General features: G+C 41.0%; 1 protein-coding gene across 1 annotated transcript in view; it reads left to right on the top strand.

Moving 5' to 3' along the window:
- The window catches only part of snd1 (staphylococcal nuclease and tudor domain containing 1), a 177,884-nt gene that overhangs the window by 127,044 nt on the left and 25,806 nt on the right, over nucleotides 1-25,034 (top strand). The window contains exons 18-19 of the mRNA XM_085137231.1: nucleotides 9,593-9,734; nucleotides 23,059-23,182. Of these exons, the coding sequence (XP_084993357.1) occupies nucleotides 9,593-9,734; nucleotides 23,059-23,182 (266 nt within the window). The remainder of the gene's footprint in view (nucleotides 1-9,592; nucleotides 9,735-23,058; nucleotides 23,183-25,034) is intronic.

Below are 25,034 nucleotides of genomic sequence, written 5' to 3'. Positions count from 1 at the left end.
GCATGCCTATTCCCCAGCGATGCCTTTGTTTGCTCTGATCTTGTGCGGCTTGATCATCTTTTAATGGCCTCTGAAAGACACAGAAACTGCCCGAGTTAAAGAAACAGCCCACTTGACATAAGGCTCCATATACTAGAGGGACTACCTCCAGGGACCATGGGTTTGTTGATGTTGTCGTCTCGTGTGTGTGTGTGTGTGTGCGCGCGCAAACACGCTTCTGTGAATGTCATCTGTAAACAACGCCTGGATCGATCTCACAGCTGTCTGTCTTTTCATACATGGTGAGTAGGGTGGCACCCGTGTGCAGGGTAGCTCAGGTGTAGGTTTTTGTGCGTGCACGCAGATCGCTCTTGATTTCATATGCACCCACATTCTCTGTTTCTATGGTAACGCCATGCCCCCCTTCATTTCACATGCTCATACCACCAATCTCTGTCAGGTGTAACTTGGTGTTTGTTGCTAATAGTACTTTGTCAGCGGTCTGACAGACCTACTCCCACCACCCACCCGAACACACACACACACGTCTAAGTGGATCAATTTGTGTCAATTTAAAAAGTGTAACAAGTTGCCACCATGATAGCCTTAGGTCGTCTCCAAGCCCTTGACTGCTGTTTGCACGTCCGTGCACACGTATGTGTATGTGTGGGGGTCATATTAGCCGTGTAAAGCTGGGGTTGAGTAGCCTTGCCGCCTGCCTGCTGCCTCTTTGATGGGAGAACATCTGTTGGCTGTGATATGAAGCTTGGGAGTATCTCTTTCTCTCTCCTTCTCCCTCTCTCCTTCACTTGCTCTTCCGTTTCTGTTATGAATTCCCCAGCTGCTCGGCTCCCTCCCTTCACGTAAAAAACCCTGTCCCAGACCACCTGTGCAGTTTTAATGCATAATTTATCTGCTAAGTAACCACATCCGAGAGACTCATCTCTCCATCCGTCTCATCCTTTCCCTCTATGCCCTCATTGAGGTTTGGCTCGGGATGTCGACGTGGACCCCGATTTCCTAATATTCCTGTTAAAGCAGATTAGGATTGATTAGGTTTCATTGGTGGGCAGTGTATCCAAGTGTTGAAATCAGCAGCCAGTAGTGTCAGCTCGAGTCGAGAAGAATTTTGTAACTTCAGTTTAACAAGACTTCAGTTTCACCTCTGGCAGCAGAACAAGAAGCCACGCAACACCTATTTTGACCTCTTTATTGGCAACCATCAACTAGACGATCGATTTACATATCTTATTGATTATTCTTCAACCTTTGCAAGAGGTGCTATGTCGAATCCTAAGGCAGAATACTTTTGTTGGACTCCTATACTTTTATACTATTGTGTTCATGTCTCCAATCTTAATATACTGGTGCTGTATGACTCTAGTTTTTACAGCTTGTCATACGCTTGTATGCAGCTGACATGTTTTGTTACCATACCCACTTACGTGGTCTTGCAGGCCCAAAAGCAGTCGTATTGCATTAGCCCACTGTGACAGAAACGGTTTTGTTACCACATTGTAGCTTAACCTGGACCAATTTTTCCCAGGGCTACAGTCATGTATTATGTCTGAGTATGAGTACGGCAAGGAAGAAATGACAAGGAATATTGCAAAGCAAGTCCCTCAACCTCTAAATCAGTTTTTTTTATTCTCCTGTCCTGCTTACTTAGACCATCAAGACAAGGTGAGCCATGAAGGTTAATGTACCATCAACAACCCCTCTTAACCTTGAACACTGTCTTTTTTATGCTCCGTGTGATGTATTGGGTTAGTGTCTTTTTAGTTTGGTGTTCAAGAGTAATTGAGCTTTCGCAGCACCTGTCAGTCAAGTAGCTGTCCAGTCAAGATCAATAATGACATTTTTCATGTGGAGGCTACTCCATTTGAATTGGAAGTTGTCAGAGACACAGCAGTGACCCTGAACTTGTAGTGTTGCCTTACATTATGATCATTGCACTACAAATGAACTCTTAAACAGTCAGTAAATCAAAGTGGTGGAGTCTGGTAGAATGCCCGTCAGTCAAGCTGCTTTCTACCTTGATCAGCTCCGAGTATCTCCTTGTTAGACATTGTTCTGAAAAGAGAAGTGAAAAAAGTTTGCACTTTCACCATTTCAGTGATACCAAAAATAAATTGCTCTCCTTGAATAATCGTTTTTACGAGTTTTTTTTTTTTTAGATTTGTTTGGCTGATTAAGTAGTTGCGCTAAAATAAGATCAATATTAAACATGAGTTTTCTTAATTTGGAGATTGCATTTGATAAAGCAGAGGGTTGTCAGATTTCTGAGAACTATAAAATGTACCCTGCTTTATGCAGAATTTTTGTGGTCTTGTGCTGTGAGGCTAGCCCGGTATTTAAAGTTCCCTTCTTTTGTTTAGAGTGGGTGTTTCACAGTTAATCAGCCCTAAGAGTGTTAGGCAGCCCAGTTCAAACTGATGGACTTTCTGAAAGTCTGTTTCCGCTGCCATACAGGAAAGAAATTTGTGACAAATAAGAACGAGTTCATAGCATCTCCCAACCACAAAAAATCTGTCGAACAGCCAAGAATTACAGCTGTCACAGATGATGAGCTCAAGATGACTGCGTCAGCTGTCAGCAAAATGATTCTCAGAGTGTGAGTGAAGTCGTCTTTTTAAAAACAGCTGCTGGGAAAGAAGTCGGGGTGACACATAGTCAAGATCATTTTAAAGTCCTCCAACTGGCATTAGATTGTCATAACTATAGTAGACCATCACTTCACCTTTTGTATTAAACATGATTATTATTATTATCATTATCCATGCATCCACTTTCTTAACTGCGTGTGCAGGTCAGGGTCGTGGAGGAGGATTCTGTCATAGAGGTAAAAGTGGGACTGGCAGTGAGCTGAACACATTGCCAGTCCCTCACAAGGCTGACACAGAGACTGACAACCACGCACATTCATGTGCAGATTTACTCTGATTTAGGGTCACCAGTTATACTACAGCTATACTAATTACCCAGTGAACAAAAGGACAGGGAGAGCATGCAAACTGCTGACCACTGCACCACCATGCGAGTTTGTTGCTCTTGATTTACTTCTATAAGTACAACAACAACAAACTTGGGTTAAAGCTACACGTTGTATGCTTATAAACTAGATACTTTTGAAAATTCACTTCTCTCTTTTGGAGGATTCTGTTTAGTTATGGCAGATGCGACGAGGCAGCTTGCATCTCGGTTGCCCCCATATCATGCTGTACTTCAGCTGCGAAGACCCCCTCATTGCGGCGCCTTTGCTCGTGCACAAATGATGCCGGCATAATGCCGCCGCAGTCCTAAGATGGCATGCCAGCGTGACATTGTAACTCAACAGTGTTGGTGTCTAGTGTGGCGTGTCCTGCCATGCTGGCTTTCCCTTTCACACAGACAATGATTCCGCTTTGTGACGGCCTCTGCTGCTAGCTTTAAGGCGCAACAAAAAGCACCGTTCCCAATCGCATCCCAGTACCTTTTACACAGAAGCGGCGAGGTGGAGGAAGAACAGCCCCACCTTGAATAGGCTATGAGAAAGTGGCGGCTGTCCATCTTGTTGATCATTCTCCAGCTCTAATGACTTTGTCAATATAGAAACATTGTTAAAGAACAGAAAATCTAGGCCTGTCCACCTTTCTGCCAACCTGACCCAGTCATTAACATAAGACTGTTGCTGATTTTTAATGAGCTCTTACTCACTTTTTATGCAAATCAGATTCCTCTCTGCTCCTAATTTACAGCAAAAGTCAAGCTTTTAGAGTTTTAAGGCAACATCTTGTCAACACAATCTAGCTCTTCGTTTTAATACAGTATCCAGTAGCAACCATCCACGTATTATTATTTGACAGTCTTAAGAAATGAAAATGAATCTTAAAGCAAAACTATTTTCTTATGTGCAGCATAAAGGCTTTTGATGTGCAAGAGAAAAAACGTGCCCTCCAATTGAGTTAATGAACCTTTGTCGCTAAAGGGAGATTCATCAGGGATATAATGGGGCTAAATTGATTCACAAAGTGCACTTGCATGAACAACGTACTCCTATTGATTTCAATTGTTCTTCAAGTCTGATTGGGTAATGAATAAATAATGAAACTTTGTAAAACACATGTAATAAGATAGACCACCAAGATTTTATTATCTTAATCACATTAGCCCTAGCTTCAGCTAGTTTGCAGCATTCTTTCTGAGGGACGCCTGTTTGTTCCAGGTTGCGTGGGCTGAGCCCTCTAGTCTCCTGAAGTGTGTTAGACTCAGATGGCAGTGCTTCCTCCGAGTGCCATATATGAGGACAAGACTTGTAAAGCTACTGAATTTGTTGCACAGATAATATTCTTTTCGAATGTGATTGCATTTATGCCTCAAATAAGTGTGATGTTCTCAATTTGGTGGAGAAAGTGAGTTGTATGAAATGAAACACTTTTTTTCTCTTAGAGATTTGTTTCCAAGCAATTTGCATCTAAATGAGGCATATTTGAGATGTTTACTTTTTAATGTTACTGCACTGTTTTCTTCTAACATCTGGAGGTGAGGCCTTGTTTTTTTCTTTGCTTCTCAATCTTGTATTTGCATTTGTCTGGCGTATTAGACCCTTGTTATGATGAAAATTTGGGGTGTTTGTTTGCGTAAAAAAGTGTACACTTTGTGTAGCAATGGTGATTTTAGTTTTAACAGACCATACACACATACACAATCACACACACACACACACGCACTCTACTACAATTGACACACTGCCACATTTAATCAGTGTTCAAACCAGCCCTCACACCCTCGTTCTGGCACTACGTGTGTGTTCAGTCATCCATCTGTCTGTGTATTCATCCACCTGTGCTTGGATGTGTGAATCTATGAATGTTGCACCATTGCTTAGTCTTTCTGGACTGCGGCAGTCTTCTTCAGATTAGAAATATTCAGATAAATTGACTCTAAACTAATCAGCAGACCTCTTAATTATCCAGAGCAGAGCTGCACTTAACTGTCAAAGAGGTACTCTTCAGCCAGAGAGGTGTCTTGGGTGCCAGGCTTAGAAAATAAGGCTTGCCACTATTGCACTGCTGTAAAAACCTGGCCATGACGGCTCATTTTTCTTCAGAGCTGTTGAGGTTTCGTTTTGTTTTTTTTTTTTTTTTTTTTTTATACAGCCTTTCGTTACTTAATCAGCATTTGGCAATTAAACATTACACTGGCTAATGCCAAAGCTTCTCAGCTCGATAAGCAGAATTTCTTTATTTTTTTTGGTCAATTTTATCATGTGTGGTTAAAGTGATTAGAAAAATAAAAGAGTTTGCATATTCGTTTGTAGCCAAAACCAAGGAAGCAGGATAATGGAAGATTAACAGAATGAAAGTTAGAGGAAACAACAAAAAAATCCAGCTGGAAATTGGAAATCAGCTAATCCCTAACACACATGCTTCAACAATTCTTCCAGCTTTTTTTTTTTTTTTAATGTGATTCTGATAGTCACTCTGAGCGCAACCTTTCCCCATCACCACATTACCCCACTGGACTCACTTGTCACTCACTTGGGTGTAAGTGTGTTTTGTCATTCAAGAGTTGTGAAGGTCAGCCTAACCTTCCATCTCTCAGCTTGGGCTCCATTATTAGGACTTGTCCTTTCAACATGAGCTAAATGGCCTGCCGCTTTTCTTTTTCTTTTTTATCCCTTTTCCCCATAATTCTATCTCTCTCCTCTCGTCCCCTCTTTTACTCTCTCATTGTGGCAGCTCGGTGGCTCTAGCGTCTGGCTGCAGTTGCAGAGCAGCAGCAGAAGCAGCAGTCACATACCTGCATTCAAGTGGAACAAACAGGATGGTTGGCTGCTCACGGAAGGTCATCAGCCCTGGGCACAGTGTGTGCACGCTTGTGTGTTTGTGTGCATATATTTCTATTTTTTTTTTTTTTTTTTTATAGCTTTAAAAAGTGACAGAGCTCTTTCTTCTTTCTGATGATGTACTCAAATGATGCGGAATAAATTTTCATCTTGTTGTAATCACACTGATCACTCGTGTCTTTTATCCGTATTGGTCACAAATAATAAATATGTTAATATATAACCTTCTGCCCTCATTCAATCATGCAGCAACAAAGGGAAAAACAGGGATCTGATGTTTTCTTTTAGCATAAATCTGCTTCCGAAGTGGACACCAGGATCAGAGGTGTAAAGATCAAAACTAGAGACACAGTTAATTAACTCAGGGTTGCGATTTTTTTTTTTCTTTTTGTGGCTTTTTCTTTCTTTGAGGATATCCTAAATAAAACATGTTTTTGTTCTAATAGTTTATAACTTTGAACCTTTGCGCCTTCTCATTGTGCTCTCTGTCCAGTCCCCCCGTAACTTGCTATCAGCCTAAAACTGCCGCAGTGACATCTGCCAGGCTAATGAATGGTGACACTCTAATCTTTGTCTTCCCTAATTGGTGCTGCAGGTTTGATCAAAAGCCAAGTCATGCTAGCTCAGTTGCAATATGGTAATCATGTTTATTACTAGACGCTGTCTATTCCAGCATTTGTAAGTGTGCACATAAAGTCTGCATATCTAAAATAGCTATGCTCTCCTAATATTGGTTGATCTTGGGGGGTTTGTTTTCAGCCCTAAGTGACCTTAATCGACCTCTACCCCCAGAATTTCTACCTGTCTACATTCTTTCTGTCTTATTTCCTTTCTCCCAAAGCTGCAAAGCTGTAAGCTATGCACAATTAACTGTGTGGTGCTTCAAAACTGTTATTTGGTGCCAGGCTGCGAATACATCAATTCTGCAGTCAAGTTGGGCAGTTTAACTCTGGGGGCATTCGTAGAGCTGCAGTTTTGGCACTTGCATGTTCCATTTTTCAGGCCCTTTACTATTTGCTCAACAAAACCATCAATTGCCCCAGCCTTAAAATATGCCTTCAGACGATAAAGAAACCATGTGCCCCCCACAGTATGATGGTGCGAACAGATTTAGGTCCCCTCAGCTTGAATAATACCTGGGCCATATCAATGAGGTACAGGATCATCTTAGCGCGCAGAGGAGCACATTTTATACTAAAGCCTCAGGTGTGATTACCACGTGCATCTTGGCAGATGAGCCAAGACAGAGTGGAAAAAGTGACAACAGTAAAACCAGCTAATCTAATTAGCTGAAAGATACCGTGCACTGAAATAATTAGCCAGAATCTAATTGGCTGATATCAGTGTGCTGTTAAAAATCTGCCCGCCTCATTTTCTTCTTTTTCAGTAACCTTTAAAAATAAACAGTTTCCAAATAGCCTGCAGAAATGTGCAGTAACAAGCAGTCAGGCTACAGCTATACAAGAAGTTGGAGCAGTATGAAGCTCAGCTGTACTTGTTGACTTTTGAGATCCCCACGTAACCTCTCCTCCTGTTTCACAATGATTCATCAACAGGGAGCTGATTAGCTCGCTTTCATCCTAACAGTCTTGTGTTTACGCATGTGTTTAATGCTATTACTGTACCTGAAGCTGTATACAGACATGCTGCTATTCGCTTTAGCCGCCTACTCTTTCTGGTGCATCCCCTTCTTTATGTAAACACACATACACGCGCGGGCTTGCTGACATCCATGCAGTTTGATATGTGGCCCAAGGCAAAGCACTTCTCTCTAATGAGCCTCCTGCCCTCCGTTTCTCCTGGGGAGCCGAAAGAGGACTAACCTTGATGCAGCTTAGAAAGGACGTAACCTGCTTACACGCATCCTCATAAATTGCTGTGCTCGTGAAGGAACCTAATTGACAACATTCTTTACCGGGGGAGTGATATTATCGCCGACATTACATGGCTAATCTTAACTTGATCCTCGGTCCACCTTTAATCCTTAACCTTAAAACAGGGGTGGGCAACTCCAGGCCTCGAGGGCCGGTGTACCCTGCAGGTTTTAGATGTGTCCTTGAACCAACACAGCTGATTTAAATGGCTAAATTAGCTCCTCAACGGCTGTATCCCAATTCAGGGTCTGCAGCCTTAAAGTACGCAGCATTAACGGTCCACACGGGCCGCGTACTCAAAGACCGCTAAGGCCGGAAGTGAGAGGCTTGTGAAATGGGATAGTCTAGCCTCCGTCGCGCTGCCCAGGTTGCCTAGCAACCATGACACTAACAGCTGGAAACGTTTCATACAGCTTTGTTTGACAGAAATGAAGGAGAAAATCTTTTGTTCATTTGTTTGTTTGTTTCTACATGAGCTTAGATTTGATAAGTATCTGAGGCTGAGACCACGGGACTGTGAAATCATGATTATTGGGCTTCATTTCTGTACTGAACAGTCATTTAAGATTAGCTAGTAAATAACAATTAGCTAATGTTGTTCATGAGACTAAAGTCATCTCACTTTGGTAATGTAAATATAATATGGCCAATATTAAAGTTATAATTTCAATCATTATTAGTTATTACAGCAGTGAATGAACTCTGTTTCAAATACTGAGCTCCAGTAAAGATTCAAGCTGCATTTATTTATATTATTTATATTTCCTGTCACCTTAAATCTTCACTCAAAGACAGGTTTCTTTGACACTGTATATATAACTGTGTTATATATATGAGAGACAAATGTTGTTCTTTTAATATGTTGGCATTACTAAATTTGTCTCAGTGCTTACTTTAAATATCCATAAAATCATCACATTCTCTGTAAGATTAACGTCAATTATTGAACGGCATATATTTTAAAGTAAAGGCTTTAAAACCAAGTTAGTACAAATGTCACTAATGTCACATAACTTTGCTGACATGTGGCCAACAGTAATGTTTTAATGTTCTTTGTTATTAAACATTTGCACATAAATAAGTAACATAATATTTATTACTTACTTTTAAAAGTTTACTCTTCGGCTGCCCCTCTTTTTTTTTTTCGGCAAAATTATCCACACCCACCGCCGCGCTATGCATTCTGGGATATGTTGGGCCACGAAGTCTACACCGCCACATCCTTAAAATTCAGTGAAATGAAGGACGCATTTGAGGGTCGCATTTCAAGCAGCCTTTGAATTGGGACAGCCTTCGTCACGTCGCTGTGGCCTTAAAATGCGACCCTTAAGGCTGCAGACCCTGAATTGGGATACAGCCAACATGTCCTGAAGTTCTCCAGAGGCCTGGTAACGAACTAATCATGTGATTCAGGTGTGTTGACCCAAGGTGAGATCTAAAACCTGCAGGACACCGGCCCTCGAGGCCTGGAATTGCCCACCCCTGCCCTAAAACAACTGCTGGAAGACGTGAGGAAGATCTTTGCAAATATCTGTGTTCAGAAACATCTTTGTAGTATTATGTGAGGTCAGAAATCTGTCATAGGAGTGATGGACTGTCCCATATGCTGGCAGCATCAAGGGTTTGAAATTGAACCAAAAATAATTAGTGAAAACGAATGTTGCTTTGCTGTTGCTTGTGCAATATGCCACCAAGAACCGGGTATGTCAGCATGACATTCCAGTCTCATTCAGTAGTCTCATGCTGTTATAAATCTTGGATCACTACTGCAGCATGTACGAATTCTCATTGTATGAATTTCTATCCCTGAAAAATGTTTGGCACATTAAGCTTGACCTATCTGATCTCCATGTTTGTGTTGCATTGACATGTCTTTTTTTAAAACATTTTTTACTCCTTGTATGTGTTGTAGATCTGGGCGAATTATGAGGAGAAACCAGTGGAGGAGGTCGTGCATCTTTCAGAGGAGAAGGAGCGCGTGGCAAACTACAAACCAGTCTATGTCACTGAAATCACCGACACCCTGCACTTCTACGCCCAGGATGTAGAGACAGGTACCTCGAGATGGTCGTGTGAGGGAGTGCGTGAAAATTCATTTTTGTTCACTTAGTTTTCCAAGTATATAATTTTCGAGTTGGCCTAAAGAGGCAGCTTGCAAAACCAGACAAACAGACTCCAGTGAATATAAAATTTGATAGAGTAACCAATGAGAATTAGTTTAGAAAAGTTGAAATTGCTTTATAAACATGCTGTTTTACTTCAAGCTGCATATTTTTTCTGTCAGCTTTTGCAGCTTCACACTAAATACCACTATCTACACCAGCTCCCAACAGCGGTGGCAAGCAAGGACTTTGCATTTTATTCCCTTTTAACACCAGACTGACTTTATGAATGACAATTATCTCTACTACTCAGACATTCGGCTCATCCCCTGCTGCAGCATCCCTCCCACCAGGAGACAAAACAAAGGACGTCCCGCTTATTATTACTACTAAATGATAGGAATAAATCACCACATCCCCTCCTGTCACCATTGATGTTTGCAGTTTTTTTTTTTTAAGTCAAATGGAGTCTTACAATTTAATCTACTCTCTCTATGATAACAAAAAGTTTGCCATTTAAAACTCGGATAGGCAATCTGTTTGAAATTTTTGTGGTTTGTCTATAATGATCCACCGTGAAGCAATGTGGGGGGACTAGACTCCAGCACTTCTGCTGGCCTTTGATTTTGGGCTTTAGAAAATCCAGCCAATCATAGAACTCTTGAGATCAGATCAGATGAGTAGTGTGTACACAAAAGTCTGAGTAGGAAGTAAGGCATACATGCTCAATTGGATGAGCAAGTGTTGTGTGAAGCCAACATGGAATTTGTTTTAGTTCATATGAAACGCGGCACTTGTCTTTGTGCATCTCAAAAAAGTTCATTTTTTTGGGCTACAATGAGGTATAAGCCATAATGATCCAAATCAAAACACAAAAAAGGCTTGAAATATGTAAGTATGTGCTTATCTGCTTTGAAGGGTTTAGAATAGAGGGAAGAGCGCTTCAGGGGTGGGTTGTGTATTTTAAATTCTGTCTATGTAGCTTTAATTATTGCCTTGACACAATTTTGCATTTAGAAACATGCAAATACATTAAAAGCTGCATTGACGAACTAGCTGGAACAGATCTGAATCCTTTATGCCAATCACTATCCCTTCATCGTCTGCCAGTTTGTAGGAGCAACTCAGGATTCTGAGGTCTTCCTCTTTCTCTGCCGCCCCCCACATCTGTCTTCACTGGCAGTCGCCTGGTAGAGGCCATGAAATTGACTTTGGCCACCTTTTAATTTGCCTCACTGTCATCATTAATTAATTTGCCTTCATTTACTGCCAATCTAAGCCTAAGCATCACACACATCTTAATAATCCAATCATTTATGACTGTGAAAAACATTTAGCTCACAATTGTTTGTATAACCTTTCTGTACATTGAAAGCTTCGGGTATTGTGACATGCGCTCAACAATTTTTTCTATCAGTTGTAGATTCAAATCTAAAGCCTTTTCACTGCCTCTGGCTACTTCAGCTTCACTTTCCTGCAAGTCAGGACTGATGTTCAGGTTGAGTGAGTTGTTTTTGGGTTTTTTTTTTTTTTTTATCACTGATCTGAATTGGGTGTCTCTGTGAAGATGCTGAAATATATGATACATGGCACATTAACCTGAAACTAGGGTTAATGCTTTCAGCATCCTTTATTTTCAGTTGGGTGGGATGGGATAGAAGCAAAAATATATTACACAATATCTAAAACTGAGTAGGAGTTCATGGTCTTGTGGGAAACAGAATGTACTCAAGCTACACATAAAAGAGCAAATCAAAGCATTTTTATTGATTTTTAGCATATTTCTCATAAGTTCTTTATACCTATAAACGAGCCTGGGGAAATGGAAGATGTAAGGTATTTACAACTTCAACGTTTTTTTTACGGGGTAGAATCTAAAGTGTTGCATTTAAAGAAATTGTACACAATGTGCATTTTTTTTTAAACATTGCTGCTCTCGGTGCATTTTGACAGGGGAGCTGTGAGTTATTTAATCTTTTCTCATATAAAGGCTTGATTTTTAGATGATCCAGCAGTGCTGGGGCTTTTTTTATTTATTTCTTTCCCTCTTAATTGGCTCGTGTTCTTCTACCAAGAGACTTACGTGCTACTTTAAAAAAAAAATGTTATTCTCAGCAGGGAAGAAAAACCTGACCGGTCTTCACCCTCTGCTTTCCTCTCCTCATCTCCCTCTCCTTCATGTTGTTTGCCCCTCCCCTCCTTCCTCCATCTCCTTTTCTCCCTTGGTTTCTTTCATTTTCGCTGACGCTCCCTCAAAGCTACATTAAGTCATACCAACCTCTTGAAGAGAACATCAAAGTGTTAGGGCCTGTAAAATCATACAAGCTGAGTGCTTTATCATTACATGCCCCCACCTCCACCTCAAAAAAAATTCTGAAAAGGACTTTTATATACTCAGATAAGCTTGGAAGAGGAGGCAGAATTTTTTAATAGTCTTGTGATTGCAACTCATGACAACATACCACCTAACATAAATGCATAAGTGAAAGCGTGATTATAGCATCTGTCCCACTATCAATGTCTGAAAACATCTGCAATAGCAGGCTTTTTTCTACATATGTGCTCGCTACTGCCCTGATTCCAATCTATAGGTAATAACATGTGTCAAGTAAGGTCATATGAAACAGGAATTAACCGGATGAGTAAACACTGAGTTGAATTTATATATACCAACAGATGTATTTAAAATTTAACATAGTAGTATACCTGACATTCCCATCCATTCACACACGTTTTTATAACAGGGGCTGTAAAACAACATGACTTTGACTAGTAGGACTTTAGTATTTAGCAGTAGTGTAGATATTAATACCAATGAACAGTCGGGCAGAAAAAGATGTTTTAAGTCCAATATAATGAGAAGATGATGCATGTATTAAAAAGATAAAGAAAGAGAACACAGAGAGAACACACACATATACACACACACACACACACATAATCGGTCGGGTTACAGTCATTAATATTTAGATGCAGTTTCCAAACCATTAACCCTGTGGGAGTTGTGGCTATCTAATAGGATGGAATGTATTTATTTATTTATTGTGGTCTGCTGTGATCAGCGGGTATTGAAAAGCTTTCACAGCTGTTGCTGTACTTTTAAAAAATGTGTGTGTGTGTATATAATTTTTTTTTTTTTCCATAAATGAAGGAAATTTGGTTTATAATTCCTTTTACTCTCCTGGGCCCCTCTGTATCTGCACTCTATTTTACCCCTTTTCCCATTTTAATTATTCCCATTTATAATTAAATAAGGATATAAGGGCTTGTTTTTTTCTCTCTGCTTTTCAGTATATGAAAATCTTTACACAGACTCGATGAGCGATTAATTTCACGTTAGGAGTGGTTTTCCAAGTCACCAAGAAGCTTGAGCGAGAAGCTCTTTAATCCTCAGTTTATTTTAAGGGTCTTTATCGCTCATTGTTTCATGCCCCCCACCTCTCCCAGTACACACAGACACACACACATCTCTCTGCTTTGTACTGCTGTGTCTTTTTCCCCCCTATTTTCCTTGTGCATGTTGCTTCCTCTCCGGAGGCTATATGTAATTACTGTCAGAGGGGGGCCTGCATAGATCTGTGTAACCTTGGACATTGAAAGACAAAGGCCACTCCAGGCACAGGGGAAGGAAGTGACTCTGTGCCGTACAATATTGTTAGTTTACCACTATGCTGGAGAGTCTATGTAATTTAAACACTTGCTAAATGTATTCTTGCACTCTTGATAGGTATGAATATGAAGTGGGCATGTGTGTATAAATGTATATTGGACACCGTAGTGACTAAACATTTCATTTCAAACCTTGTTTACAGAAAATCTACCTGACCAAAACACTACAGCCTAGGAAAGTTGGTTACATTGTTGTCATTCATATAGCTTTCACAGTGAGAGGAACTGATGTGATTTCAAGCAATACAAAGACTACAAAGACATATTTGTATGCTGGTCTCCAATAAGCCAAATGTGCATAACCAAGGTGGTGACAGAAGTAGACATTTTTAAGTGTTTCTATCACTCACTACATTGCAAAGACCTTTTCATGATATGACTTCTGTCAGTGGCAAAACTAAAGAAGCAATAAAAACACAAACATGAGCAGAAAATGCACACGTTACTGGTTGTTGCATGTATTTTTGACACTAAGTGGAGATGTAGACATGGATCTAAAAAGCTCTGCTCAGGTTTATAATGCACCCTACCAAAACAGTGGCATAAATGAGACCTTAAGTGCCCATACTAAGGACTGAGTGTTCCAAGGAGCAGGCATATCCAGCTGGTAGATCCTAATAAACATCTGTAGCCATGGCCAGTCAGCAGCTGCTTAGATATCCTTCACAGAAAAGGGGCCCATACACTAGCTGCACGTCTGGGGCATTGCGCGTGTAGGAGACTTCAGTCCTTGGCAGTAATGTGCCAACATAATAGCCTCCACCACCCATTGTGTTGACCAATGTAAGGTAAGAAGCTTCCCTCAATGAGTGGGAACCTGGGAAACAAAGAGCTGCTTTCCCTTTTTCTCCTTTTCTTTTCTTTTCTTTCCAATCCAACTGGATGCACAAAGGCTGTACATAACAAAGTGAATTAAGCTACTCTCATCAACAAACAGCTGGGGAGAAAAGCCAGTACCCCCCAAGAGTGGGGCATATATAAGCAGGCTAACTGTAGCTATAGTGATTCAAAAACTTCAAACAGGAACTATGGCAGATACAACATGTAGTTCACACATCCTTTTTGCTTCTGAGAAAGCCAGCGAAAAAGATAATTTTGAGAGAATGTGCCTTCAAGTCAGAACACTTCAAAGGAGCCCTGAGAGCCTCTGAAATGATGGGCAAATTGCAGGAGGCATGCTAGAGGCTTAAAAGCAGGGTGCAGCTGATGGGCTTCCTTTATAAACCTTCTCATAAGCCTATGCTGACCAATTGGCATGTTTCCAAAGCCCACTTGCCCAGCCAAAATTGAAGCCAAACGCACATCGGCAGTGAAAAATGTTTTACCACTATATAGCAAATGGTGTAGGATGCATAACACATCTAAAACAGAGCACTGCAATGAAATGACGCCATCTCTCAAACACTATATCAGCACTATGGTACCCAGAGAGCTGAAGCTGTCCATCTAAGTGTGGCATTTCTAGCTAGATCTCGCTTATTGTGGCACACTGGGCCAGTCTGGGTTCTTTACATCTCGGTGGATGAATCGGCTCATATCAGTTGGCCAGACTTGGAGCAGTTCTCTGACAGGAGACAGATCACCTTAAACAGCTCAGGTTGGTAAGCTGAAGGAACGGTAACCACACTGAGGTTTTTTAATGGACGAGGCTACAATCATAACCAGCCCTAAAGCCTTTGACAGTAACTTTGTGGCAAACGGTTTATTCCAGAAATGTCTCATCTCTCCAAACCACACTCAAATAGAGGCCCAGCTACACTACTACATGTGGGCGGGCTTCATGGGGTGTTGGGAAAGACAGCGGCTTACTGATGGGACTGCCACTGACCATGATGCCTGTGCAGCAGGGAGAGTGAAATCCTCATCATACTTGATGTCATCAGGTTCTCCGCCTTAGATTTTGTGAACTGGGTAGAAGGAGAAACTCTGTACCTGGGTCTTCCACCTGTATCCTTTTACAAAGTGCAAGCTGACTTGAGTTTTATCCAGCAGAGCTGACAGTTCTGATGATCTGTCAAAAATTTGCACATGCTTCACTGCAGTGTTGGAGAGACAGAGCTCAGTTTTAGGGGCTGTCAAGTTGCAGGTGACGTTCCAGGAAGCGTACAGTTATTTCAAATCAGTGCTTATATAAGCTGGGATCTACCTGAACATACAGCTTACAGCTGCCACAACACCATTTATTCTGTCTTGTAAACTTGTGTAGAATAGATGTTTAATCTGTGACACACTGTTTAATATCACTATTACTCATTACTGCATTGGTTTTCCCAAGCCACAGATTGTGTTACTGGGCAAAAGACTTGTCACTGCCTAGCTAGTGACCTCCCCCTGATTTGGCCTTAACACACTTGTCACATCCACGGTACTGGGCTGCTAGGCCTGGCCCCAACCGACAAACACACATTTTCTGCTCACCCCAAGCCTCAGCTGCAGCGCGGTTGGCGGTACATCCTGTCTACCGCTTGTTTCCTGGCACGCATACAGCCTCATAATGAGTGGAGTCATTCCCCCCAACCAGGTGCCACTCCGTCCACATTATTCACACTTCTACCTTTTACACACAGCAGCTGTTCATCACCTAATGATGCTGGACCCAGCTACTGTTGGAGCAATGCAGGCAGAACAACACTGTCTGGCTGGACTTCAGACCAAGTCCTTTCCTGCTTTTTGAAATGGAATTTCATTATTTTTACAATTTAGGTTCAATTTATTTTTTCCATTGCTTTTTTTAGTTCAAGTAGATTTTTTTTGGCTAGTTCCCTTTTTATTCACTGTGTTGATTTCAATAAGAGAACATAAGAATTACTATAGCTTCAGTTTCATATGAATTAGGGTGAGTGGCCTCATAATTAGATGTCATGTCAAGGCAGCCAAGTGAGGATTACTCTACAGAGTACAGCTTACTAAAAAAAAAAAAAGAGGCAAGAGTGCACTGAAAACGGTTGTCACATTTTTGTGTGTGTTTTGGATGAAATGTCTAATTTTAACACTGTGGGCCAGAGTCAGCCAGGGGTTAAGATAATTAACTTCTGTGCCAGTGCGTTATCATACTGTTTGTTTGGGTTTTTCCCCCCCAAAGCATTTGATTTAACAAAGTCTTTTTGGTTAAGCATGAGTTCTCTGTTGAACAGTCTTATTAAAGTTTGAAGTAGAGAAATTGCAGAAATTTAGCAGTGGAAAATAACAACTTTCAGGCATTACTGTGATGGGTATATTAATGATTGTAGTAAACCTTTTTTTGGTTCAATAAAATTACAAAGTAAATGATTTTATAATTATACTAAGTGTATGTGACTACAACTATGTTTGAGCTTAAGCTACTTGTTTCCAATACAATGCTAGCTTTAATTTTAAATTCAGTCTAATTAGAGTTTTGCCATTAAAACAAAATGGACCATACTCTGAAAAAAGAAAAGTAGGTATTTCTGTGGCCACTGTATCGCTGTTCTCCTCCCTTTTTATGTCTAATATTTAATTCAGCTGAAGTGTGTACAAGGCCTTGTTGTAATCCAATTCGACCATAAACTGAACAAAGTAACCAAGCTAGGGAATGAAAGTTGCAGGAGAAGAAGCACCCGATGCGGCTTGTTTTTCACTTTTCCAGCTCCCTGCCAGTGCAGCAGATGCAATATTTAGAGGTCAAGTCCCGCCAAGATGATCTTCCGCCTCCCAAGGCATTCATTATTAAATCAGATGCGCAACTTAGCTTCTAAAAGGTCAGCTCACCTGTCGGTTTGAGGTGGGGTGCATTTGCTTTTCAGGTGGAAAATAAGCATGTTTGTTCACACTCATAGTAAGCACGATTTGCACGAATGTCAACTTCGAGGTTGATTACCTAAAGCCGAATGGCAGAATGGGACTTTTCACAGTGGTGAGCCACTTGCAGGTCTAAATCTGGATCTCATCAACTCTACCAAATGTGGGCAAAAATGTGCAAATATGTGCACATTTGGGGAATAAGGACCTTCTTATATAAACTCCCCACAATCAAATCCAGGCATTAGCTGCAGTCAATGAGACTCGACAGGTGGTAGAGAGAAGAACAGAAGAGACTGATGCAAAAAGAGAGCCACAGATGCTTTCTCTCTCAGTGATGGCTTTTCCAATTACAGAAATGGTAATTTGCCGTTCAAAAAAAAAAAAAACTACTCCAGACTGTCAGGAAGTGAAAAATGGAAGAGAGTTATTGCTGGTGGAGTATCGCAAGACATAATCCATATCCCGTTCTAGAGGGAGTGGAGCAGCAGTTGTCAGGTGGGGCGATCATTTGTTTTTCTAGCTTGACCTCCTTCGACATGCTGCAGATGCTCAGAATATTTTAAAGATCAGCCAGGAAGGGGATTAAATGGTCTTTTTCCTATTTTGCCTTTCTTTTGCACACTGTCTGCAGGTGATTGCCTTACAGGTTCTTTGTTGACCAAACACGGGGGCCAATAATCTCATAACAGCTTTGTGTGCTTGCTCTCACTGCAGGCCTCCCAAGCCAGTACGCTGTATACTGAGGCTGTGTTTTGTTGTTTGTCATTGCTGCCTTTTTACCTTGAAATTGTTGCTCGCATGTCCTGAAACACAGCCATTCCTCTACCCCGAGAGGATGAAGCCTGTCCAAACCTCATGCATATTTAACACCGCAAACTAAGCTCCGTTCAGTGTTTGTGAATCTCTCAGATGGTAGATGATGTACCATCCATGTATCCACAGTCTTTGACTAGCCAGGCAGGGGGCACAACAAAGGTTCTGCAGCATTTTCAACATGAGCGAGAATTCTGATGTAAAAAAAAAAACAGAATGCTGAGGGGAAAAAAAGGCTTTTGGGGTAATTGTGTGTCTCCTCTAGATCTTCCCATCCATGCTTTTATAAATCTGACTGAGCTGTAGCTAGGTTTATGTGTCTGGATCTTCTCCAGTCAGTTATTTCCCTGGCAGTTATCTTTTCATAGATGCTCTCTGCTTTGACTCCTAATTTTGTCATTCTTATAAACCAGGAAATTGGAAGGCTTTCATAGATAGCCATTGCTCTCCTGGCCTGAGCTCCTTTCATATTGTGATTATTTACCGTTGTGTGGGTTTAATGCCTTTTGTAAACAGCTTAATAGAATTCAGTGGAGCCTTGGGATGCGTAGTGAAAGGGCACTTGATTTGCTGTTTTTACTGGCTTTTGTTTTCCCTCGCCTTTGTTCACACACCGTGTGCCACAAAAGAATAAAATATGATCATAACTAACCTGTAACATGTCAGTCTCTCTCCCCTCTCTCTTTTTCGCTCACCTTTTTGGTTGTTTTCTTGTTTTAAAGCCTAATTGTTCCCTCGCTATTCTGTGGGCATTCAAAATGTAATTATATATGATTTGCAAACAGCTGCATCCATAACGGTGAATAAACAAATTACAGAACGAGGGAGGGGGGTGGAAAAAAAACAACAGATGAATAAAGAGATGAAGACAGAAAGAAATTGGCCGCCATAAGACACAGTCAGTGGTTTGGCTGCTTTTTAGATCATCACTTTGGCTCTCTATTCAACGCAAAATGAGCACTCACGCTTGACATGGTTTACCCAATCTGCACGCAGATATTTAGTTGTCTTCATGCCAACGTAAAATGGGAATCTTGTGCTGTAATGCAGCGTTTCCTCGCTGTCCTTCCATGCTAATGCGACTCTTCCTATTCATTCACAATTTCCGCACTTGCGTAAGCTTTTATTCAATCCACCCCAGATGGCAAATTACTTCTGTCAGTGCTCACCTGCAGTTTGTGAAGTTCATTTTAGCTTTCTTCCACACTGATTGCAGTCAGAGGAGACTTAATCGTAGGTATTTGTGTGTAATTCCTTGCACATCCACCTTATTTCCATGTGCATTTTGTTGTTGTTGTTGCTTTTGTTATTATTGGTGTTGCGATTTGCACCTTGACAGTACACTGATGTTCTTCTATGGACAAGCATAGACTTAAACCTGGACATATGGATGGAGTGTTTCTGATCTGAGATCCAAGAATTCTGTACTCCTAATTAGACCTTCAAATCCCAACACGGAATAATGATAATGCGTGAGTCCCACACTGCATACTAAATTGAACACACCTTGCAGTCTGCAGATGTGGAAATGAACATTATTGAGTGCTCTGTAGGTGTCAGTTTGCAACTCTATCAGGTTGAGACTGAGATAAGAAAGTTCTGAAGCTCAACTGTGATGCAAGAAAATGCATCTGGTAAATAAGGATGTATTATATTCTTCATTATTCTCTTTCTTGGGGATAAGAATCAGGAGGTAAATATGTTAATTTTCTTCTTCTTCCAAACATCAGGGAAAATAGAACCCTTAGCTCAAACTGTACCAAACAGCAGTGTACAAGAGGAAATAAAGGTGATGGGCACTAAAAGGCCCACCTGCAGAGTGAGATTTGTTTAGGAAGTCTGCATAATTATGCTCATGCATAAAATCACAAATCTGTGATATGGTGGTCTCATAAGCTTCAGCTTCCAGTTCAAACTGTAAATAATCCATTCTGTTGCTTGGTATTGTAAATACCATTTACATCAATAAAGCATTTTCAATTAAATGCACACACATTCGCATTGAGAAGGAAGGCACGCACTAACTTTTTTAATTTGCTTAATAAATCAAGGAGGTGGCTGACTGTGGAAGCTGTAGTCCACTGCAATATTAGCTATTCTGCACCAAGCCACAGTGGTAAAGCTGGAGTATAATGATGCAACCACCCCGCCTGTGTGCGTGCGTGCGTGTTTGGTCCATATGATGCAAGTTGTTTAGAAAGCAATTCATCTGATGTGTTTTCTAAAAACTGCTTTCTCTACAAAATGCTGAGGATGGGTCTGTTTGGTGTGTTGATGCTTCTTCCCCACCTTCTCTGCTGCATTCATTAGCAATTGCTGTACCAGTGGGTGGCTAGTGATGTGTCGGACACCCCCACCTTGACCGCCGCCTCCCCCCTCCTCACAATCAAACTGAGCTCCCAACTTTTCTTACACACTCCCACAATGCCTTTGTATCCCTCGTTGGTGTTTTTCTCCAGGTTTGACAGCATGCAAATGAAGGTTCCCTGTCTGCTGTTGTTTGCAGCTTGCCTGCCTGTCTCGGCACAGATAACCGTGGGAAAAACAGCATCATTATTTGTGTTTTCTTGTTCTCCACAAGCATAAATAATTTTAGGTGTTAATGACAACTCACAGCAGCAGTACATAAGTAAAAAAAAAAATTAGAAAAATTAAAAAAGGTGCGTGCAGTGCCTGCCTCCAAGCTGTTTGATAGTAACATGCATAAGCAGCACCTACTAATTTTGCAAGCAGATACATGCACACGCTGACTGCATTTATTTTCACACAAGAAAACGGGTTAGTGGGAGAAAACATGTTTTTGTAATACCCCAGTTATACTGTAAAATAAAAGTACACATGCACAAGGTGAGAAATTGGGTTTTTACCCAAGACTGACATGCTAAGTTCTTCTATCCATGCGGTTTAAAAATATCCGGATCTGCTATTGTAAGACTGGGAGTAAGTGTATGCGTAGATGCAGTATTGTCACACAAAATATTGATATGACTGTTATGTTTACCGCTTACTACATGATTTTATTGGGGGGAGGAAAGGAAGCTATTTGCAGTATTTTCGAAAGCATCTCTGCTTTCCTTGAATAACCTCCAACATTTTCACAGTGCTGTATGTGTAATGCAATTTTGTTTTTGCCTCAGTTTCCTTTCCCATTGTATGAATTTATGTTTTTAAAGATGCTCCATTGCACATGATTCTGGCGCTCCTGCCCACAAACCCCCTCCAGGTGGTAGATCAGTGAAAATGGCCTCTAAAAATACCACCATGGAAATTTATATGGGCCACTTTACTAAACTAGCTGCTGTAATTGCTTCCACACTCTTCATACAGCTCTACACACAAGACGCACAGCCACTTGCGAACACTAATAGACATGCGTGTGTAAACATGCTCTGCAGTACACAAATAAATATACTGTACATAATACACAAACACCAGAAAAGTGGCTCTCTTGGAGATGCACATACTTAGTGGTGTTCACAATCAGCTCCCCAATTGCAACTGATGGGTGCAAATCACGCTGCCACTTACTGCAGTCATTGGATGAAGCCCTGACTCATAATCTGATTTCTCAAGCTCCCGCCATATCGACAGCCCCATTCTCGCCTTGAATCCACCATAATAGGTCTCCCTCGCATGATATAATGGCTTGATAGGCCATAAAGACCCACTGGGAGAGCTGGCTTGCTTAATTTAAAATTCTGTTTCTCTAACAGAGTCAAGGCATAACAAGAGAAGCAGGTTGTTTTGGGGTTGAAGGCGTTAATGTTTTGTTTTTGTTTGGGGGTTTTTTTTCCCACTGAGCCACCAGTCGTGCTTAAGTGTTGAAAAATTAAGCCTGATTTAAATTTGACTAATCTTACATTCAAGGTCATCGTCTTTTGCACCTCTGGACGGGTTTCAGCGTGGCTATTATTTTTAGATCTCTCAGTAGAAGTCATGTCCCCTTGCACTTCTGCCTCTGTGATTCACCTCTAATATGTCAAAAAAGGGCTATCCTTCAACTTGATTTTCATTTTGAAGAAGTGGAAGCAAAGATTGCATTTGAAAGGCCAAAAGAATTCCTGCTTTTTCAGTGCATTCAGAGCATAGGATGGCAGACTAGAACCCACCATAATCAGATTGTTTTCCTCAAATGTAAAAAGGCTGATGCGGTATTGTCGTCGTCGTCATGCCAGGCAGGCGGCACAGACACCCAAGTTTGTGAATGCGATAATTCGAGAACAAGCCAACGTACAATTTTCAAATTCATACCATCTATTTTTCTGTGTCATACAGAATCTGTTCTGCTAGAAATCTCAGGGAAGTTTGAATTTTGGTAACCTCAAGGTCAAGGTCAGAGGTCAAGATTTCTGAAAGTCTTATGTGTTTTCAGAACATTTTGAGCACACCTATTGTGTCTGTCTATTTGAATCAAGGCATAAAGTACATTCTCTAAAGCAGTGATTTAATTTAATTTGAACTGAAGTATCTTATTGTACTCGAGCATGCAGGAATGCTTTTAATTTATTCATAACAAAAAGGAAAATGATTATTAGAAGTTGCACCATTCAGTTATGAAGGGAATAAACAAGCCGATAGGAAAATACTCACTCTCACAAGAAGCATCATAATGCCTCACAAAGCTGCGCCAGACTTGATTTCATTTATATTCATACAATTATTTAGGAGCCCTGCATGGGGTAAGATACACGTGTTCATTTTCTGCCGCTGCCTCAGGATCCACCCTCCATCAGTCACATACTGCCAGCAGCTGAAGGGAGGAATCACAGGCACCTCTGTATAGGATTTTAATGCATTTTAGGTCCATTTTACACACAGATGTTACATATTTTTAACTGCTGCTGCATCAAGAGTGGAAAGTCCCATTTTTAGTCAGGTGAAATGCAAATGGAGAAAAGATTGAAACCACAACAATGTTAAAAACTGGCCACTGGCATGTAATGAGTATGATTTGAAGAAAACTCAAATTCCATTTGGAATTGTAAGTTGAACTCCAGTCCTCACCTGTTATCTCACATGTATTTCCTATCAGGAAGTCAGCTGGAGAATCTGATGGAGACCATGAGAGCAGAAATCGCCGCCCAGCCACCAGTGGAAGGATCCTACTCTCCACGCCGGGGAGACTACTGCATAGCCAAGTTTGCTGATGGTGAATGGTGAGCATGCGTTATAGTTCCTCTGATGTTAGCAGCCTCATAGCAACCTTCTCAACATTGTCAGGTCATCTTATGACAAACAGGAAGGATTAAGACGTCTCTCTCTTTTGACACAAGGGTTATTAGCTGCTGTTCTTCAGTATTATAAAAAAAAATTTACATTCAGTTTTCTAGGCAGTGATATAAATGATGCAGTGCATGTATAAATAGTTCGATCTGTGCAGGTTTTCTTTTCTCAATGAATAATCACCCAATTTTGACAGCACCGGTCAGGAGTGACACTGACCTTATTACGTGGATCAGGTGTCAGCTGATGTGATTGATGGTATCTGGTTTCTTCATCAGTGTCATCACATAATACAATGGATGGCCAACTTATTGATGGATTTTACCACAATACTCGGTATCAACAGATGCCCCGAGGGAAGAAAAAAAGAACTTGATGGTGGCGTGTGATTTATCAGCTGAGGGAAGAAACTCGAAACGAAACATTTATTTTATACATTTTTGTGAGGTACAATATGTGCTTGCACACTGTAGTTATTTCCCTCACAGGAACACCTGACATTTCATTTTTACCTTGTCTCTATTTAAGCCTGTGTCGACTGCAGACACCCACAGGGTGTAATTAGTTCAATGCCACTGCTTTGGCCCTTCAGAATCAGCAGTAGCTTGACAGTAGCTCACATACACACCTCTTCATCATCTCCTCACTGGATGTTCGTAGTTTACAGATGGTTATGGGACAGATAGAAGTCACAGTGATCGAGGGAGGGAGAGGGAGTCTGTCAAGAAGGTGACGGTGAAAAAAGACCACGAAACTGATTAAAAACCAAATGTTCCCCCAACCCAGGTGCTGTCCTTTCATTCTTCCATCCCTCCTTCCATCTTCCTGTCCTGTTTTTTCAGGGCAGGGCTCAAATTTATAGCAAACCATCTGCTGTAAACCTTTCACTTCTTTAACCTGTTTTTTGTGGAAAAAAGTCTGTCAGGAACCCCCCTTTAGGTGGAAAATATCTGATATCTTTGTCATTTTCTATTATTTATCAGCAAGCTAATTACATTCATTGTTCTCTGTATCCATATCGAAGTATTCTGCAAACGTCCTTCATTCGGGGAGTAATAATAGAAATTTGTCGCCTTACAAGGCCTCTCGGAATACCACAGAGTCAAAGTGAATGGGGAAAAAAGAGCGAATAAGAAAAACTGTTCATTAGTCACTCGTCACTTTGTCTTTTGCTCTTCTCATTCCTGTTCTTTGTTGTCTTCCTGTTAATCACTTATTCAGTTTTAACTTTGTGCTCTCGTTTCTGTCTTTGCCCATGTGGGCCTAATTATTTGACTTTTTCCTGCTGTCCTTGGTGTGCAGCTAATTTTTCTTCCTCACGCTCATTTGTTAAAGTTAAGAGTCAGCGATGGTCAGATGAAACGACACAATCGTGAGGGAAAAGAAGTTCTTATGTTGCGTCTGTATGAATTCACAGGAAGGATTTAGCCACTGTTGAGGCATTTTGTTGTTTTGTTTTCAGGGTTTTTTCCCCCTTTAATTTAACCCTGATTAGTATGTCCTTGTAATAACAAGTTTATTTTCATTCGAATTGTCGGATACGCTTGAAAATATAACCGTTACAAAGTGAAACTGCTGGGTTTTTTGATTAGCACTAATGCACTGACGTTATTTGCTACAAGGCAAAAATAGGTTTAAATTTCTCTCTTTTATTGCATGGAGCCCCCTGTGCAATTCTCACAGCCCTGCTATGTCCTGATAGATCCCCTTTGTCCCACCTCACCCCACCTCCTCTTCCACTCCTCCGATCACAACAGACAGATCCTCCAACACATTCTCCCCAGG

The sequence above is a fragment of the Neolamprologus multifasciatus genome, chromosome 17 (genome assembly GCF_963576455.1).
Source record: "Neolamprologus multifasciatus chromosome 17, fNeoMul1.2, whole genome shotgun sequence".
In the NCBI taxonomy this organism is placed as follows: Eukaryota; Metazoa; Chordata; class Actinopteri; order Cichliformes; family Cichlidae; genus Neolamprologus; species Neolamprologus multifasciatus.
This window is presented reverse-complemented; position numbering and strand designations above follow the sequence as displayed.